Below are 20,036 nucleotides of genomic sequence, written 5' to 3' on the forward strand. Positions count from 1 at the left end.
TCCATTCACTTTTCTTCGTAATCCTTCTTCTGGAATATCCTTGTTTTTCATTCTTAATGTGTTTCCCAAATTTTCTTGTTTTTGATTTCTCAAGGGGTGTCTTTTGCTATTAAATTTTCTGCTGAATTGGAAATTAATGCAGAGGAATGTATATTCTGCTTCAGAGAATTTTCTTGAGAAGAAGAACATATCACTTTTCCATTCTCTTTCTGGAATGAGATCTATTTCCTAGAAGGGGGTGTCTTTTGCTTTGAATTTTTTTGGTGAATTGGAAATTAATACTGAGGGACGTGTATTCAGCTTCGGAGAATGAGTTTCCCACTCCTGTCTTTTCCATTCTCTTTCTAGAATGAGATCTATTTCCTAGAAGTTGCTTCTTCGACAAGGACAAGCTGCCCGTTTGTTTTCTCTACCCATGAAACATCTAATTCATATCGAGAATCTGTGGAATTTGATCTTGGGGAAAACCTTCCATATATAATATCAATTGACTTGTGATCTTGAATAGAATTCCAATTTATCAAGTACAGATCTCCGGTCTATCCGCTGCGCACGGAACGACTGCCGAAAAGCTGGATTCCAACTTTCTTCTTGTTCCTCTTGCGATACGTTCTTGAAAAGAATATATTGGTCCATCATTTCATTTTTTTTTGCAGAAAATTCAAGCTGATAAATGTAGATTCTGCTTCAGAAAATGAGGTTCCCTGATTTTAGTTCTTTTTATCAGTTTTTGATGTTTATTCTCTTAAATCTCTGGGATTGTTTTATGTTGCAGGGGGATGTAAACGCTTATGTCATGGCTCATCGTCAACGACCTCTCTCTCTCTCCCCATCTTCCTAACTCTCTTTCTATATCCCCATCTCTGACTAACTCTCTCTCTCTCTCTACCCTTCTCTCTCTATCTCTCTCCTCATCTCCCTCTAACTCTCTCTTTCTCTCTCTCTCTCTCACTGTATCTCTTTTTCTCTTTCGTTCTCACCCTCTTTCTCTCTCACTCTCTCTCTTTCTCTCACTGTCTTTCTCTCTTTTTCTCTATCTCTCTCGCTACCTATCTGTCCCACGCTCTATCTTTCTCACTCTGTCTTTCTCTCTCACTCTCTCTCTTTCTCTCACTGTCTTTCTCTCTTTTTCTCTATCTCTCTCGCTACCTATCTGTCCCACGCTCTATCTTTCTCACACTGTCTCTCTCTCACTCTCTTTCTTTCTCTCTCATACTCAAATCTTTCTCTCATTCTCTCTCACTTTCTCTATCTTTCTCTCCCACTCTATCTTTCTCACTCTCTTTCTCGTTATCTCCTTCTTTCTTTATCTCTCTTTCTCTCTTTCTTTCGCTCTCTCTCTCTCTCTATATTTATCTCTCTCCCTCTCTTTCTCTATCTTTGTCTCCCCCATTCTCTCTTTTTTCTCACTCTTATATCTTTATCTCTTCTTCTCTCTCATTCGTACGTCTCTCACTCTTTCTCTTTCACGCTGTATCTTTCTTTCTCTCTCTTATATTTTTCTCTTTTTCTCTTTCACGCCATATCTTTCTTTCTCCCTCTTGTGTCTTTCTCTCTCACCCTTATTCATATTTCTCTCTCTTTCTTCTCCCTCAGCCTTGTAACTTTCTCTTTCATTCTCTCTCTCTCTCTCAGTCTTGTAACTTTCACTCACCCTCTTTCTCTCTCACCCGTATACATGTATCTCTCTTTCTTTCTCCCACAGCCTTGTAACTTTCTCTCTCATTCTCTCTCTCTCACACATCCTTGTAATTTCACTCTTCCTCTTTCTCTCTCACCCTTATACTTGTATCTCTCTCTTTCTTTCTCCCTCAGCCTTGTAACTTTCTCTCTCATTTTCTCTCTCAGCCTTGTAACTTTCACTCTCCCTCTTTCTCTCCCACCCTTATACAAAGCTCTCTCTCTCTCTCTCTTTCTTTCTCCCTCAACCTTGTAACTTTCTCTCTCATTCTCTCTCTCTCAGCCTTGTTACTTTCACTTTCCCACTTTCTCTCTCACCCTTATACAAAGCTCTCTCTCTCTCTCTTTCTTTCTCCCTCAACCTTGTAACTTTCTCTCTCATTCTCTCTCTCTCTCAGCCTTGTTACTTTCTCTCTCCCTCTTTCTCTCTCACCCTTATACAAAGCTCTCTCTCTCTCTTTCTTTCTCCCTCAGCCTTGTAACTTTCTCTCTCTCTTTCTTTCTCCCTCAGCCTTGTTACTTTCTCTCTCATTCTCTCTCTCAGCCTTGTAACTTTCTCTCTCACCCTTATACAAAGCTCTCTCTCTCTCTTTCTTTCTCCCTCAGCCTTGTAACTTTCTCTCTCTTTCTTTCTCCCTCAGCCTTGTTACTTTCTCTCTCATTCTCTCTCTCAGCCTTGTAACTTTCTCTCTCACCCTTATACAAAGCTCTCTCTCTCTCTTTCTTTCTCCCTCAGCCTTGTAACTTTCTCTCTCATTCTCTCTCTCTCAGCCTTGTAACTTTCACTCTCCTGCTTTCTCTCTCACCCTTATACATGTATCTCTCTCTTTCTTTCTCCCTCAGCCTTGTAACTTTCTCTCTCATTCTCTCTCTCTCTCTCTCACCCTTGTAACTTTCTCTCTCTCTCTCTCTCTCTCTCTCTCTCTCTTTCTTTCTCTCTCTTACTCTCAGACTTGTAACTCTTTCTCTCTCTCTCTCTCTTACTCTCAGCCTTGTAACTTTCTCTCTCTCTCTCTCTCACTCTCAGCCTTGTAACTTTCTCTCTCTCTCTCTCTTACTCTCAGCCTTGTAACTCTCTCTCTCTCTCATACTCTCAGCCTTGTAACTTTCTCTTTCTTTCTCCCTCAGCCTTGTAACTTTCTCTCTCTTTCTTTCTCCCTCACCCTTGTGACTTTCTCTCTCTTTATCTCTCTCTCTCTCTCTCACCCTTGTAACTTTCTCTCTCTTTCTCTCTCAGCCTTGTAACTTTCTCTTTCTTTCTCTCTCAGCCTTGTAACTTTCTCTCTCTTTCTTTCTCCCTCACCCTTGTGACTTTCTCTCTCTTTATCTCTCTCTCTCTCTCACCCTTGTAACTTTCTCTCTCTTTCTCTCTCAGCCTTGTAACTTTCTCTCTCTTTCTCTCTCAGCCTTGTAACTTTCTCTCTCTTTCTTTCTCCCTCACCTTTGTGACTTTCTCTCTCTTTCTCTCTCTCTCTCTCTCTCCCCTCTCTCTTTCTCTCTCAGCCTTGTAACTTTCTCTCTCTTTCTCTCTCTTTCTCTCTCAGCCTTGTAACTTTCTCTCTCTTTCTATCTCTCTCTCAGCCTTGTAACTTTCTCGCTCTATCTCTCTCTTTCAGCCTTGTAACTCCCTCTCTTTCTCTCTCTCTCTCACTTAGCCTCATACATATATCTCACTCTTTCTTTTTCTCTCACCCTTATATCTTTCTCTCTCTTACTCTCACCCTTGTTACTAACTTTCACTCTCTTTCTCCCTCACTCTTACCCATCTCTGTCTCTTTCTCTCTCACTCTTACACATCTCTCTCTCTTTCTTTCTCTCTCTCACCCTTTTAACTCTCTCTCTCTCTCACCCTGGTAACTTTCACTCTCTCTCTCCTCTCTTTCTCTCTCTCACCCTTATATATATATATATATATATATATCTCTCTCTCTCTCTCTCTCTTTCTCTCTTTCTCTCTCACTCTTCTCTCTCTCACCCTTATATCTCTCTCTTTCTCTCTCTCTCTCTCTCTCTCTCTCTCTCTCTCTCTTTCTCTCTCTCTCTCTCTCATCTCTATGGGCTCCCCTCTCTCTCTAGAACCCCCTCCCTTTGAGCCCTGTAATCATCAAATCCCAAGAAGCAACCATCCAAACCCCGCAAATATCTCCCCCCACCCCTTCATTTTTTTCCGCCCGTAATTCCCACCATCCATCCTCCACCGTCGGATCAAAACCCTAGCACCCCCCTTCCCCGCCCTCCGATCCCCATCCGACGGCCCTCCCTCCCCCTTCCGATCTAGCCAGGAGGTTTAAACTCCCCCCTTTCTTCCTCTCCAACTGCCTTATCCCCTCCCTTCTCCCTTCTTCTCCCTTCTTCCTCTCCAACTGTGCAGGGAAGAAGAGTTCTACTTCGCTCGCCATGGAAGCGGCGGGCTCGAGCTCTCTGCTCATCCGCGCTCCCGTCTCCTCTCTCGACGAAGCCTCTCCTCCTCTCTCAGATGAAGAGTTCTTCCTCAGCGGCGCCGACGACGACGACGAGGAAGAAGAAATCAGCGGCGATTTCAACCCTAATCTTCCCCCGCTCGCCGCTGCACTGCAGAAGTCCTCTTCTATGCCCAAAGCTCCCGTCACCTACGCCGACGACGACGCCGCCGAGCTCCTCGGCGCCGCCCTCGCCGAGTACGAGGCCGAGTTCTCGTCTAGTGCCAAGAACAGCTCCCCGGCGCCATTGGGTAAGTCTAAAGATTACGAATTTCATGTTGGGTCGCTCTCGGATTGCGGAGTTTTTGTTCGAGAATTGGCGTTTTTTTCTACTGGGTAAGCCTGAAGACGCCGAATTTTCTGTTGGGTCGCTCTCGGATTGCGGAGTTTTCTCTTCGAGAATTGGCTTTTTTTTCAATTGGGTAAGCTTAAGGATGCCGAATTTCCTGTCGGGTCGCTCTCGGATTGCGGAGTTTTTGTTCGAGAATTGGCGTTTTTTTCAACTGGGTAAGACTGAAGATGAAGAATTTCCTGTTGGGTCGCTCTCGGATTGCGGAGTTTTTCTCTTCGAGAATTGGCATTTTTTTCTACTGGGTAAGCCTGAAGATGAAGAATTCCCTGTTTTGTCGCTCTCGGATTGCGGAGTTTTTCTTCGAGAATTGGCTTTTTTTTCAACTGGGTAAGCCTGAAGAGGCCGAATTTGCTGTTGGATCGCTCTCGGGTTACAGAGTTTTTCTTCGAGAATTGGCTTTTTTTTCAATTGGGTAAGCCTGATGAGGCCGAATTTGCTGTTGGATCGCTCTCGGATTGCAGAGTTTTTTCTTCGAGAATTGGCTTTTTTTTTCAATTGGGTAAGCTTTTGGATGCCGAATCTCCTGTTGGGTCGCTCTCGGATTGCGGAGTTTTCTTTTCGAAAATTGGCTTTTGGGTCTGCTTTAACTGAGATTGCAGAGTCTTTTCTTGCAGATGCGGGGACTGGCGAAGAGGGCAAGGTTGGAGAGGAGGAAGAATTGGGTTTCAAGGCTGCCGCCGTTGAGAAAATCAAGGTTGAGGATGAAACTGCTGCTCCGGCTAAGGTGGTAGAGTCTTCTCTTGCAGATGAGAGATCTAGCAAAGAGGCCAAGGTTGAAGAGGAAGAAGAATTGGGTTTCAAGGCTGCCACCGTTGAGAAAATCAAGATTGAAGATGAAACTGTGGCTCTGGCGAAGATTGTGGAGTCTTCTCTTGCAGAGGAGAGGTCTAGCAAAGAGGGCAAGGTTGAAGAGGAAGTAGAACCGGTCGTCAAGGCTGCCTCCATTGAAAAGAACAAGGTTGAGGATGAAACTGCAGCTCCTGCTAAGATTTTAGAGTCTCCTCTTGCAGATGAGAGGACTGGGGAAGAGAGCAAGGCTGAAGAGGAAGAGGAATCGGCTGTCAGGGCTGCTACCATTGAAAAGATAAAGGTTGAAGATGAACCTGCGACTGTGGCTGCTCCGGTTAAGATTGTAGAGTCTTCTCTTGCAGATGAGAGGACTGGGGAAGAGAACAAGGTTGAAGAGAAGGAATTGGCTGGTGGGGATTCTCTGGTTGCTGCGGCGACTAAAGAGATCAAGATTGAAGATGAGCCTGCGACTGTGGCTGCCCCGGCTAAGATTGCGGAGACTCCTCTTGCGGACGAGAGGACCAGCAAAGAGAGCGAGGTTGAAGAGAAAGAATTGGCTGTTGGGAATTCTCAGATCAAGATTGAAGATGGCCCTGCGACTCCGGCAAAGATTGTGGAGTCTCCTCTTGCTGATGAGATGACGAGCAAAGAGACCAAGGTTGAAGTGGAAGAATCACCGGTTGAAGCTTCTCCGATTTCTGCGGCCATTAAAGAGGTCAAGCCTGAAATTGATCCTGGAAAATCTGCTGTTCCGACCAACATCACAGAGTCTCCTCTGGCTGCTGATGAGGCGACAAGCAAGGAGAGCAAGGTTGAAGGGGAAGAATCTCCTGTTGAAGCTTCCCAAGTTGCCGCCGCCATCAAAGAGATCAAGCTCGAAGATGATTCTGCAACTCCGACTCCTCCTGCTAAGTCCCTTGAGGCTTCCACAGGAACCAGCGAAGAGAACAACCTTCAGGAGAAACTTGTTACCCAGGCGCCTCCTCCAGTAGAGAATTCTCAGGCTGGCGAGACTGTGAAAGAGAGCAATCTTCAAGAAGATTTATCTGCTGTGGTTGAGAAGAAGATTGAGGGAATCTCACTTCCTGGAGTTGTGGCCGATGAAGGTGGCATTTTAGAGAAGACTGGCGAGGTCTTGGTAAGTGATAAATTGCATGCAGAGGCTATCCATGAAGAACCACTGATTGAGGGCAGCCAAGAGAAGGGTTTGGTGCATGTTGAGAAGGAGACTCCGATTGCTTCACCTGAAGCTGTAAATCAGTCTGCCATCGCTGCTTCTGCAGTGCCTGGGGAGGAAGAACTTTTAGCTTTGGCGGAGGAAGAACTTGCAGCTTTGATTGATGGCCTTGGCGCCGGTGAAAAGCCAAGCTCTTCTGCAAAGTCTTTGCAGGGGCCTGCGGATGTTGAAGAATCCCACAAGCAAAAGCCATCTGAAGTGGTAGATGATGCTGGAACCACCGGAGAGAAAGTTGATTTTAAATCCGGGGCGATTGCTGCTGTGGTCCAGGACGGTGGTGAAGAAGGCGAGTTGGGCCAGGTTTCAGCGAAAGATTCAAAGATTACCATCCAGAAAGATGTTTTGCCTGCAGCTGGCGATACTGCTCTGGCATCTCTTCTCAACAACGGTTCTCATCATGCAGTGAATACCGATCAAGTTCCAATTGGAGGTGGCTCTGAAGCCAGTGATGCTGAAGCAAATCAGTTAGATGAACATGATGAAGATATCAAAGTTGAAAGCGCTGCAAAGTCTGTCGCTCTCGACAATGGGTCTTCTGCCGCTGCTCGTGTTTTGGGGAGCACCGATGGGTATTCAGACGAGGCAGATGGGCAGATTGTGTCGTACACCGACGAAGAAGAGACCGAGGAGGATGATGATGACGATGAAGATGGAAAGGAGCTGTTTGATTCTGCGGCACTTACTGCTCTCTTAAAGGCAGCTTCTGGGGCCTCATCCAACGGTGAAATCACGTTTACTGCTCCAGATGGCACCCGGATCTTCTCTGTTGACCGGCCTGCCGGGTTGGGTTCTTCCATCCCTCCTCTCAAGCCGTCGGCCCCACGCTCGGCCCGGCCCAGCATATTCTCTCCCTCGGATCTTTCCTTGACCCCAGAGCCAGAGGCCGCCGTGGACGAGGAGGAGAAGAAGCTGCAGGAGAAGGTGGACCAGATAAAGGTCAAGTTCTTGCGCCTTGTCCACAGGCTTGGCCATTCCCCTGAAGACAGAGTGGCCGCCCAAGTCCTCTACCGCCTTAGCCTTGCAGAGGGGATTCGGCGGGGGCGGCAGATCGGCCGAGCTTTCAGCCTCGAGAACGCCAAAAAGAAAGCCCTGGAGCTTGAAGAAGCAGAGGGGCAAGAGCCGCTGGACTTCTCCTGCAACATCCTGCTCCTGGGTAAGACTGGAGTCGGCAAGAGCGCCACCATCAACTCCATCTTTGGCGAGAAGAAGGTCCCCACCAGCGCCTTTGACGCTTCGACGGCGGCGGTCAGGGAGATCGCTGGCACCGTGGACGGGGTGAAGGTTCACATCATCGACACTCCTGGGCTCAGAGCCTCCGTCATGGACCAGGCCACCAACAAGAAGATCCTCCAGTCTATCAAGAAGCACACCAAGCGATGCCCACCGGACATTGTGCTTTATGTGGACCGGCTTGATACCCAGGCCTGGGACTTCAACGACTTGCCGCTGCTGCGATCGATCGCCGCTGCCATGGGTCCATCAGTCTGGTTCAACGCCATTGTGGCTCTGACCCATGGCGCGTCTGCCCCGCCCGATGGCTCCACCGGGACCCCTCTCAGCTATGAGGTTTACGTGGACCAGCGTTCGCGGGTGGTGCAGCATGCCATCCGCCAAGCCGCCGGAGACATGCGTCTGATGAACCCGGTGGCCCTGGTCGAGAACCACCCGTCCTGCAGAAGAAACAGAGAAGGTCAACCCATCCTCCCCAATGGCCTCAGCTGGAGATCCCAGCTCCTCCTCCTCTGCTACTCCTCTAAGATCCTCTCCGAGGCCAACCGTGTTCTGAAGCTGCAAGACTCATCTCCGAGCCAGCTGTTCGGGTTCCGCTCCCGGTCCCCGCCTCTTCCCTTCCTCCTGTCCTCCCTTCTCCAGTCAAAGCCTCACCCGAAGCTGGGAGCTGACCAAGGGGAGTCGGACCTGGATGTGGAGGACCTGTCTGAGGAGGAGGAGGAAGAAGAAGGAGAAGAAGACGAGTACGACAGGCTCCCCCCTTTCAAGCCCCTGAGGAAAGCCCAGCTCGCCAAGCTCACCAAGGAACAGAGGCGGGCTTACTTCGACGAGTACGATTACCGGGTGAAGCTCCTGCAGAAGAAGCAGTGGAAGGAGGAGATCAGACGAGCCAAGGAGATGAAGAGGAGGGAGAAGCTCGGCCAGGAGGCCCCCGGCGCGGATGACATGGGCGGAGACTACGACCAGGATGGCGGTGGCGCCCCGGCGACCATCCCCGTACCTCTGCCGGACATGGTCCTCCCTCCGACTTTCGACGGCGAGAACCCGGCTTACAGATACCGCTTCCTGGAGCCGTCTTCTCAACTGCTCACTCGGCCGGTGCTGGACTCCCATGGCTGGGACCATGACTGCGGCTACGACGGGGTCAGCCTCGAGGACAACCTCGCCATAGCCGGCAAGTTCCCGGCTTCGGTCTCTGCGCAGATCACGAAGGACAAGAAGGACTTCACCATCCACCTGGACTCGTCCATCGCCGCCAAGCACGGGGACAACGGGTCGACCGTCGCCGGGTTTGACATCCAGTCTGTGGGCAAGCAGCTGGCGTACATCCTCCGGAGCGAGACCAAGTTCAAGACCCTTAAGAAGAACAGGACGGCAGCCGGAGTCTCTGTCACGTTCTTGGGGGAGAACACTGCAGCAGGGCTGAAGGTCGAGGACGAGCTCACAGTGGGGAAGAGGCTCGGCCTCGTGGCCAGCGCCGGGACGATGCGGTCCAAGGGAGATGCCGCTTATGGTGCCAATTTGGAGATCCGATTGCGGGACCGGGAATTCCCCATTGGCCAGGACATGTCCACGTTGGGCTTGTCGTTGATGAGGTGGCGCGGTGACCTGGCGCTCGGCGCGAATCTGCAGTCTCAGTTCTCGGTTGGGCGTGGCAGCAAGGTGGCCGCGAGAGTTGGGCTGAATAACAAGCGCAGCGGGCAGATCACGCTACGGTTGAACTCCTCAGAACAGCTTCAGATTGCGCTAATGGGCGTCATTCCGATTGCGGCCTCCGTCTACCGGACCATCTTCTCTGAGGATTGAAAGACTAGTCTCTCCAGGTTTGTTTCTTTAATACGTCTGGGTTTTTGTTTTATTTTTCTTTGATGAAACTTCTCCGGTGTTTTATCTGTTGTTCTTTGTTTTGTTGATGATCTGCAGATCACGCTTAGGATGAGCCCCTCCGAGCAGCTTCTGATTGCATTTATGGTCGGTTTTCTATCTGCAGAAGCATTTTCTCCGAGGGATGAGTAATAATCTCGCCAGGTTTGTTTCCGATATTTCCTTAATTTTGTCAAGTTTTTCATTAGTTTTCCTGTTGGACCTGGATTTGTGTTTGATTTCTTGTATCAAACTTCTTCGGTGTTAATCCATTATTGTTGGTGATGTCGATATTTAATGACTTCTTTTTCTTTCACTTGTGATTGAGCATTCCTTTTATTTGGGAACAAGATTACTATAATTCCTTTTATTAGTATAATTTTATCACGTGGAATTAATTTGTGCTAACACACGTGGCTCATCAACATTTTTCTTCAAGGAAATATAGTATATGATGTTGGTTCAGCGATCTGAAACAATACTCCCGCAGTAAACTGATAAAAGAACTAAGCATGATAGCAATCACGTGTTTTAATGATAAGCTTGTTTGAAACGTGGATTTTCTTGTAAGTTATGTTAATAGTGATTAGTTTTAGTAATTTAAACTAAATTCTTGAATTGTATTTTTTTGTAATGAAATGTACACGAGGGAATCTTTTATTTATTTCATTTGAAAACATCAGATAAAGGCTCATATTACAGGTAAACTCTTCTAGAGGAATAACTCACAAATAACCAGTGTGACTTTTGACATATTTAAAAAGTATCCCATTTCCCTGCTTTCATTGGGAATAGTAAAATAATTGATTAGGTGATTAGAAAAAAATGAATCTGTTTCTGATAGAAAAGAGGACATTATTTTTTCTGATCAGTAAGGTGCAAAAAGGGGGAATTCATTTTTCCTTCCAATAATACATTTATGTTGATTATTTTGCAAGAACAGAAAAAAAGATAAGAAAACTAGCGTTCTTTTCGTCAAAGAAGAATATAGTCATAACATATTTATTGGTCAGTTGGATAATGGGAAGCCAAAAACACACAGTTAATGGGAGGTTCATCTGAATTTTTCTATAGTTCGTTTATAAATTTTACTTTTAAAAAACCTTGTTCCACTCTCTTTTACATATGCATTGGGTTTTGATTGATTAAATTAAATTAAGTGCTTTAAAATATTTGAGTGTTTTAATGAAATTAATGATGAGTAATTGGTCCCATGATTTATGTCTTGAAGGCTAATCTTCCTAGTTTTTTATTTTTTCTATATTTCTGTATACTTTATATTAGTTCCTATCCTTATAACTCAATTGGCTAAACCATCTATGTGATATCATCTTAGCATCTTATACTATTTCTAACATTTTATCATATTAATTATATTAGAGAAGCCAAGATGCATCAATGTATGAATGGTACAAATGAGTAATTAATTGTCATTGCATTTTCATCAGTTGACATATAATGCATGTTATAGTCCTTATTCATATTTGTCTATTTCGCTCTTGAATATTTATCAAATCATTGGACATATATTGTTCTGCTTAAAGTATTTTCCCCTGCTATAGTTTTAAGGTGTTATTCGTCTTCTCCCCTAGGAACTGTAACATAACCCAACAATTAAAATTTGTTATTTTTTACTTCACAAAAGATCGTGCGCTATGCTCGATTGAAAAATTCAAATAACTTAGATTAGTGATTAGATGCTTCTTAATTTAAGAGGGTCTTCGATTAGTTAAAAGTTGCATATTTTAATATTATGTTGGTTTGAGATAAGAACTCTAGTGTATAAAATCTTGGGTTTAATTCGTCGATAATTGAGTTGATCCTTAATTTATTGATAGTTCTATTTAAAAATATGAAACTTAAAATAATTATTAGTTATTAATTTGAAAGGGTTGTCTCCAAAAGAGGTGATGATTAGGGTGTTAATGAGTTTTTAAAATTGATTAGGGATGATAACAGTTTTTTGTAAGAGAAGAAATGGAGAGATGTGATAACAAGAAGAGGTGAAAAAAATAGTACATATACGTGAACTATAGGCATATAGTGATAGTACAGAATTGAGAGATGAAGTGGAAAAATTCCATGGATGCATTGTATGGATAGATGGATGTTAGTGGGTAGATAAGTATGGACAGATAGATGTAAAAGATGTTGAGAGAAAGATGATGATGTAAGCCTAACAAATTCACCTTAATTAATATTTTTTGCACAGAAACTTGATGGATCTCAAACTTGTTTTCTATCACTTGGCCTACAAAAGTACGAAAAAAATTTAAGATAATTTTTCCAGAAATATGCGGGTCTCTTAGAGATATAATGGGTTTAAATATACTTTCTTATGATTGTACCACTCCACCATTTGTCTTGATTCTATTTGTTCAGATTATGGCCGATGATTAAGATATAGCAATCTGCAAGAAAATATGTGAGATCATCATACCTAAGTAATACTCAGTCGTGAAATTCAGAATAACAACAAAGATAAATCAAATTTCAAAGTAAATACTAAAGAACCTACTAATGAGAGAAAATAGTATGGTCGTTTAAATACTTCTTTTTTTCTACAAACAAGTTTTAAACTCACTATAAGGTATACACTTGAGTGGGATGACGAGCACAGATCGGCTACACAAAGAAGGGTTAAATTAAAACAGTTGATTTTCAGTCAACTGGATCAAATTAGATGAAGAAATGGTTGAGAAGAATTGAAATGTACTATATGATAATAAAAATGAGATAAATTAATCAACCATAAATATGTCAAAATGGGATTAAAATTTTGTCAGTAAATCAATGAGAAAGTCAACTCATGTGAATGACTTGACCAAATCAACTCACTAGATTCTGGAAGAAAGTTTTTACACTTTTCTATATTTTAAAAAGAGCACATCCTAAGAATTATGAGGAGTATTCTTGTAAGTTTTTAGTTTTTAAATAACAATACCAGTTGACTGTGTCCTACTAGTTGACTTTAGTCTAAATGTCAGTGAAATGTTATTACCAACTCAGTGAGATTTAAAATTTTTTAAAATACCGTGAAATTCATTCAGACTTTGCAAAATGCAAAGTCGATTGATATATCCACAACTGAGGCTGAGTATATAGTAGGTGGATTATGTTATGCTAAGAAGCACATTGAATACTACGGAGTCACATTGAACAAAGTACCCGTTATGACACCCATCATGTACATGTCATCTTCGATTCTCCTTCCCCTTGAGAAAGAGAGAGATGGAGCGAGAGACAGATAGAGCGAGAGACTAACCCAGCGAGACGATAGATTGAGAGAGAGGTAAAGAGATAGAGCGCGAGACAGATTGAGAGAGAGATAAAGAGATAGAGCGCGAGACAAATAGAGAGAGTAGGGAATGGCACGTCCTGGACGTGACGCCCTGGATATGACGAGACGGATGATGATCCATGACGGCCGGTGACGTGATGAAAGTTTCGTCATGTCACCTTCCCGTCACACGTCCTAGGATTTCTGAAAAATCCGTCACGATCGTGTCACCGTCATGGTTTGCGGCGTCCCCGTCACCGGATAGCGTCACCGTCACGAGTGACGGGAAAAACAACCATGCGGAGGAGAGAGAGTTGGAGGGGCATATCTCCAATTATCTTTGGACGGCATCCTTTTGTGCGCGTGAATTAATGCAGAGACTTTTCTGCAAAATGCCAAGAGATCGAACTAGCGACACCACGTGGCTAAATCTCGGCCGTCGAAAAGCTTAAATCTAACGTTTTTAAAGCTTTTTTGGTCATTTTAAAAAATCCGTCACGGCCGTCATCCGTGACAACCATCCCTTCACGTCACTCGTCCGAGGACCTTGTCACCGCCGAGTCACCGTCACGCCCAGTTGGTCATCCGTCACTGTCACCATCATGTCATCCGTCACGTTGCCGTCACCATGACGCGTGACATGACGGATGACGACTGCCATTCCCTGAGAGAGAGAGATAAAGAGATGGAGCCAGAGACATATATATATAGAGAGAGATATAAAGAGATAGAGCGAGAGACACATATGGAGAGAGAGATGAAGAGATAAAGCGACAGACAGATAGAGAGAGAGAGAGTGAGATAAAGAGATAGAGCTAGAGACAGAGAGAGAGAGAGAGAGATAACAAGATAGAGCTAGAGACAGATAGAGAGAGATAACGAGATAGAGCTAGAGACAGATAGAGAGAGAGACAGGTAGAGAGAGATACAGAGATAGAGCGAGAGACAGATAGAGAGAGAGATAACGAGATAGAGCGAGAAACGCATATAGAGAGAGAGATAAAGAGATAGAGCGAGAGACAGATAGAGATGGAGAGATAAAGAGATAGAAGCAAGCACTCAAAACGTTCCCATTCCAACCTGTGTAGTGCGTAGCACCCATCATGTACAAGTCATCTACGACTTTAAGCTACACCCATCAACGTAGAGAGAGAGATAGGTACATAGAAGACGCGGTCATTAGTGCGAGAGAAGTCTGTAGTTGTAGAGGGCGAGGAAGCAAGCCCAGGCCAGGCAGACCTTGGCCAAGTCCCCAGCGACGAGGTTGCACTGTTTGAAGGTCCGGGATACATAGATTCAGATAGAGAGAGAGATAAAGAGATAGAGCGAGAGATAGATAGAGACAGACACACACACGGATAGAGAGAGAGAGAGAGGAGAGAGAAGCACTCAAAACGTTCCCATTCTAAGCCCGCGTAGCACCCATCATGTACAAATCTACGATTCTAAACTACACCCATCAACGTAGAGAGAGAGATAGATAGATAGAAGAAGCGGTCAGTAGTTCGAGAGAAGTCGGTAATGGTAGAAACCAAGGAAGCAAGTCCAGGCCAAGTCCCCGGCGACGGAATTGCGCGGTTTGAAGGTCCTAGATACAGGAATACAGATAGAGAGAGAGAGAGAGACAGAGACAGAGACAGAGAGAGAGACGGAGAGAGAGAGAGAGATAGAGCGAGAGATAGAGAGAGAGAGAGACAGATAAAGAGATAGAGCGAGAGATAGAGAGAGAGAGACAGATAAAGAGAGAGAGATAAAGAGATAGAGCGAGAGATAGAGAGAGAGAGAGACAGATAAAGAGAGAGAGAGAGAGAGAGAGAGAGAGAGAGATAAAGAGATAGAGCGAGAGACAGATAGAGAGAGAGAGACAAATAGATAGAGCGAGAGACAGATAGAGAGAGAGATAAAGAGATAGAGCGAGAGACAGATAAAGAGAGAGACGTATAGATAGAGCGAGAGATAGAGAGAGAGAGACAGATAAAGTGAGAGAGAGATAAAAAGATAGAGCGAGCGAAAGATAGAGAGAGACACACACACGGATAGAGAGAGAGAGAGAGGAAAAAAAGCACCCAAAACGTTCCCATTCCAAGCCCGTGTAACACCCATCATGTACAAGTCATCTACGATTCTAAACTACACCCATCACCGTAGAGATAGATAGATAGATAGATAGATAGAAGAGAGAGAAGCGATCACTAGTTCGATAGAAGTCTGTAATTGTAGAAACCGAGGAAGCAAGCCCAGGCCACACAGACCTTGGCCAAGTCCCCCCCCGACGGAATCGCACTGTCTGAAGGTCCTAGATACAGAGATACAGATAGAGAGAGACAGAGATAAAGAGAGAGAGAGAGACAGAGATAAAGAGAGAGAGAGAGAGACAGAGATACAGATAGAGAGAGACAGAGATAAAGAGAGAGAGAGAGACAGAGATACAGATAGAGAGAGACAGAGATAAAGAGAGAGAGAGAGAGAGAGAGAGAGAGAGAGAGAGAGAGAGAGAGAGAGACAGAAATACAGATAGAAAGAGACAGAGATAAAGAGAGAGAGAGACACACACACACACACGGATAGAGAGAGAGAGAGAGGCACTCTAAACGTTCCCATTCTGTAACACGCATCATGTACAAGTCACCTACGACTCTAAACTACAACCATCACTAGAGATAGAGAGATAGATAGCGAAAGATAGATAGATAAAAGAGAGAAGAAGCGGTCATTAGTTCGATAGAAGTCGGTAATTGTAGAGACCGAGGAAGCAAGCCCAGGCCACGCAGACCTTGGCCAAGTCCCCCGCGACGGAATTGCACTGTCTGAAGGTCCTGGCGCAGCCGACCAGCGCCAGGACCAGCCCGGCGCACACCGCCAGCCCAGCCCGCGCCGCGCCGGCGCCGAACACGACCGGCCCCCACGCCAGCCCAAGCGCGGCCGCCGCGCCGTAGAGGGCCGCCGCGGCGGGCCGCCGGCGGAAGCCGCGGTCGGCCCAGACGAGCCAGGCGGCGAGCCCGAGCAGCAACGCGGCGGACATGGCCATGAGCCGAAGGGCCGCGGCGGGGGGGCCGCCGAGGAGACGGGCCGTGGCCGCGGTGAGCAGCGGCGGCGAGGCCAGCGCTACGGCGAGAGACTTGAGCCCGCCCTTCGCCATCGCCATCTTCTTCTTCGAGCCCGCCGCGCCGCTGCTGGCCGTCGTCTCAGCCGGGGCCTGCCGGCGTTGCATGCCTCGCTAGCACGGAAGATGAGAGAGCGAGAGAGAGAATGAGCGAGAGAGAGAGAGAGGATGAGCGAGAGAGAGGGAGAGAAAGAGAGGATATGAGAGAGAGAAAGGGCGAGCGATAGAGAGAGGGAGAGAAAGAGAGGATATGAGAGAGAGAAAGGGCGAGCGATAGAGAGAGGGAGAGAAAGAGAGGATATGAGAGAGAGAAAGGGCGAGCGATAGAGAGAGGGAGAGAAAGAGAGGATATGAGAGAGAGAAAGGGCGAGCGATAGAGAGAAGATGAGCGAGAGAGAGGGGGAGAAAGAGAGAATATGAGAGAGAGAAAGGGCGAGGGAGAAGATGAGAGAGGGAGAGAGAAGAGGAGCAAGAGAGGGAAAGGGAGATGAGAGGGAAGACGGGGGTGATAGGAGAAAGGGAAGATATGCGAGAGACGAGGAGAGAATGGACGAGAGAGAGAGAGAGAGAAATGAAAGAACGAGAGAGAAGATGAGCGCGAGAGAGAAAGAGATAGAACGAACGAGAGAGAAGATGAGAGAACGAACGAGATAGAAGATGAGCGGGCGAGAGAGAAAGAGATAGAACGAACGAGAGAGAAGATGAGCACGCGAGAGAGAGAGAAAGCGAGAGAGAAGATGTGAGAAAGAACGAGAAGGAAGATGAGCGAGATATAGAGAGAGAAGATGCGAGAAATAACGAGAAGGAAGATGAGCGAGAGAGAGAGGGAAGATGCGAGAAGGAAAGAGAAGAGGAGCGGAAGAGAAAGAGAAAGAGAGAGCGGGAAAAAATGAGAGGGGGAGAGAGAGAAAGAGAGAACGAGAAAGAGAGAAAGAGCGAGAGAGAGAGAGGAGAGAAGATGAGAGAGAGGGAGTCAGAGAGGGGGATAGAAATACGGGGACAGAACAACGGTATGAAGGACGCGTGCTACCACGTGGAAGAGACGTGACACGTAGTACCTTAGATCTTAAATGTTTATCCAGGACTTCATGAATTACACTGGAATGAAATTAGGCTTGTTTATCCAAGTGGTCATAGGCTTCGTCATCGTCACAACTCCGTCATCAGTCTCATCTTTGAGAAGATGGATGATGTAATTTTGCCTTTAACAAATGCTAAGCCTACTTCTCTTATGTCCACTACTATCTTAATTGGTATTATAGTCCCAGACGAAAAAACTGTCCAGTCCGAGGATACTAGACAAATTTTGGGACGAAAATTCATCCCGGGGACCATCGGACGGGACGATTTTCGTCGCATGGGACGAAACAATCGTCCGTCCGGAGGCTCCAGGCGATGGACAGACGAATCTGGACGAAAAACCGCCGGATCCACATCCGACGGGTGAGATGTTGCCATGTGGCCTCGCTACGACAATTTGCATCAAAGTCCCTGTATTTTAATCAATATTAATATATTAAAAATATAATTTTTTTTTCGTCCGGAGAGGACTGGACGGGACAAAAAACCATCCCTAGATTATTGGACGGGACGGTCTTTTTGTCGCCGGACGAAAAACCGTCCCGTCCTTCGTCCCTACACTAATATTCGACGTAGGACGGGACAAATTTTGTCCCGAACCGTCCACGTCCCGTCCCGTCCGCGTCCCTGCACTATAATTGGTATTTAACTCCACTTCTATTGGTTACTACAACATCCCTCAAAGAGCAATGCTTGAACATCGAGCTTCCAAGTGCAGTCCTACAACCAAGACATCTTTTGGAAGTCAACCTTATGATTTTTGTTTTTGGGTGTATGACATGTTTTCAGTTTTAACACTTCAATAACTTTGCGTACAAAAAAACCAATCATCATTTGAATAGTCTAAGTTAATGCCTGCAACCATTATCCTATAATCCATGCTAGTCATCCCCATCATTGATAGTCATCATCTTGTTCATCAACGGTTGTGGTTGGAAGTCATTCCCTTCGTCATAAGTCATCGTCCCCTTTGTTGGTGGCCCTTGTTCCTATCGTCAGCAATTGTCATCCTCATCGTCGATGATCGTCTTTCTTGTCATCAGCAATCATCATCCCTATCATCAGCAGCTTTTGTCCTTATCATCTATGATCGTCATCTCCATTGGCTGTGATCAGCATCCCCGTCCACGGTGGTTGTTAGCATTTGTCATCCTAGTCTTTATTGGCCATTTTCCACTTCCATGCAAGTCGTCATTCCCGTCGTCAATAGCCGTCACATCCCTATCCTTAGAAGCCATCATCATCGGTCCTCCCCATCCTTGGTAGTTATCATCTCTATTATCATTTGTCACTGTCCCATCCTTGATAGTCATTGTTCCCATCCTCGATAGTTATCATTCCAACCATTGGCTATCAGTGTCAGTGTCATTGGATGTTGTCATCCCTATCATCGATGATTGTCATCCCCATAGTTGGTGTTGGTCATATGAGATTGTCTATGTTTGTCATCAGAGTCAAACAATCATTCTGGTCATCGACGTCTCTGATGGATATTATGTGACCGTTAAGCCAATCATGCCACCATGTTTATTTAAGTTCACTGAATACAATATTTGTGTTCATTGTTATTCTAGTGTAATGTTTATAATGAAGTCCACGAATATGTGCAATGACAGTGAATTATGATGAGATCACAATACAAAGATTACTAGTCCTTAAACATATATTCTAAATATTCTTATTTGATGGAAAGTCAAGATAAACATTGAATTATTCAGATTGAATAGCATTGACTTATCCTACTGATATAACAAGTGTAGTTGATCATGTGGCTATTAGTGTGGCAACAACAATGACCAATGGTGGATATTCTTCGGAGAAAGAGTTCACTGAATTGATCTGAAGAATCCTTGAATGATATTATACCTAAACGTCAATCAGGTTAATTCATATTAAAGTTGTATAAGTTATTCATTATCTTGAGATACTAATGACATCTCATGGATGAATGAGTATAATTTGACTTTGACTTACTAGCCTCTAATCATGGGGTTCAAACAAGTCATAGCTCGGATGTAGTAAGAAGCTCAAAAATATGATTGCGTGGTCAAGACGGGATCATATGCCCTCGGTATAAGAGGAGATCGACTCAAGGAAGACGATGAAGAAAATTTCTGGCCAAGGTAGTGAGGATATTGGAGAAGGAGTTCTCCAATGATCTCCGTTATGCATCATTGCTAATAGAATGATGGCTTAGGGTTTGATAATAAACCATACCCTAAGTCGTTTACGAGTTTCACGCGGATGATGGGTTTTACATATACGGTAATCGATGATGGTAAAGGTTCCATGAGAGAGTTCAACACTACTCTCTATCTTCTAGAGCACGAGATGCAGCTTGGCACCCCACAAACCGGAAACTAAACCTATCAATTAGGTTAAATTGATCCTTGGTTAATTAATCTATATGTTGATATAGTTAATTAATAAGGTTGGTCAATAGTTATTATTGGGCCACTAAAGTTATTAACTAGAATGATATATGGGCCTAGAGGGTCACACACATAAGGTCATAAGGGCATTGGTGGGTATATTTTAGTTTAAAGATTTTTGAGAAAAAACTTAAAGTGAAATATAAAGAGGGAAAGGGCTCTCATTTCAAGCCCCCATGTTTGAGAGCCCCTCCTTTTCTCTATTCTCTTCTCCACTCATCCAAGGAGAGTGTCTTCACGGTGAGAAGATCTTCTAGGTTCCAAGAAGAGTTGAAGAAGAAGATGTGGAGATCCTAGCGTCGAGTGATCACGTGGATACTTTTAGAGGCCAAATGCGTGAAGGGCTTCAGAACAATCTTGAAGTGATAAAGTCAATGATGGAACGAGTTCCCCACAAGGTACACTCAATGTTTGATTTTAAAGATCAATTATGAATCGATCAACACGCTTTCACATCCATGGAATCGTATTTTCCATGGACGAAACAAGGCACAGAAACCAACAGTCTCTCCTTCATCATGTGCATCGTTG

The 20,036-nt window shown here is 45.1% G+C and overlaps 2 protein-coding genes across 3 annotated transcripts; one reads left to right on the forward strand and one right to left on the reverse strand.

Moving 5' to 3' along the window:
• The first annotated feature begins 3,989 nt into the window (after window positions 1–3,989).
• On the forward strand, window positions 3,990–9,901 carry TOC159 (translocon at the outer envelope membrane of chloroplasts 159). Of its 2 annotated transcripts, none has more exons than XM_078589151.1 (3): window positions 3,990–4,390; window positions 5,091–9,570; window positions 9,671–9,901. In XM_078589151.1, the coding sequence occupies exons 1-2, from the start codon at window positions 4,078–4,080 to the stop codon at window positions 9,551–9,553; spliced, it is 4,776 nt and encodes a 1,591-aa protein (XP_078445277.1). In that variant the 5' UTR covers window positions 3,990–4,077; the 3' UTR covers window positions 9,554–9,570; window positions 9,671–9,901. The 2 variants fall into 2 exon arrangements, with proteins under 2 accessions (XP_078445277.1, XP_078445278.1); XM_078589152.1 differs by having other exon boundaries at window positions 5,106–9,570.
• Window positions 9,902–15,468: 5,567 nt separating this feature from the next.
• TSPO (TSPO(outer membrane tryptophan-rich sensory protein)-like protein) lies at window positions 15,469–17,252 on the reverse strand. The gene has a single exon (XM_078589072.1). The coding sequence runs from the start codon at window positions 16,099–16,101 to the stop codon at window positions 15,604–15,606; it is 498 nt and encodes a 165-aa protein (XP_078445198.1). The 5' UTR covers window positions 16,102–17,252; the 3' UTR covers window positions 15,469–15,603.
• Window positions 17,253–20,036: the final 2,784 nt, after the last annotated feature.

The sequence above is a fragment of the Wolffia australiana genome, chromosome 17 (genome assembly GCF_029677425.1).
Source record: "Wolffia australiana isolate 7733 chromosome 17, ASM2967742v1".
NCBI lineage: Eukaryota > Viridiplantae > Streptophyta > Magnoliopsida > Alismatales > Araceae > Wolffia > Wolffia australiana.

Bases quoted from the DNA above. Each gene is read 5' to 3' on its own strand.
- TOC159 (XM_078589151.1), top strand. From the start codon at position 4,078: ATGGAAGCGGCGGGCTCGAGCTCTCTGCTCATCCGCGCTCCCGTCTCC. The intron at 4,391-5,090 runs GTAAGTCTAAAG...CTGAGATTGCAG, and splicing joins CAGCTCCCCGGCGCCATTGG to AGTCTTTTCTTGCAGATGCG.
- TSPO (XM_078589072.1), bottom strand. From the start codon at position 16,101: ATGCAACGCCGGCAGGCCCCGGCTGAGACGACGGCCAGCAGCGGCGCG.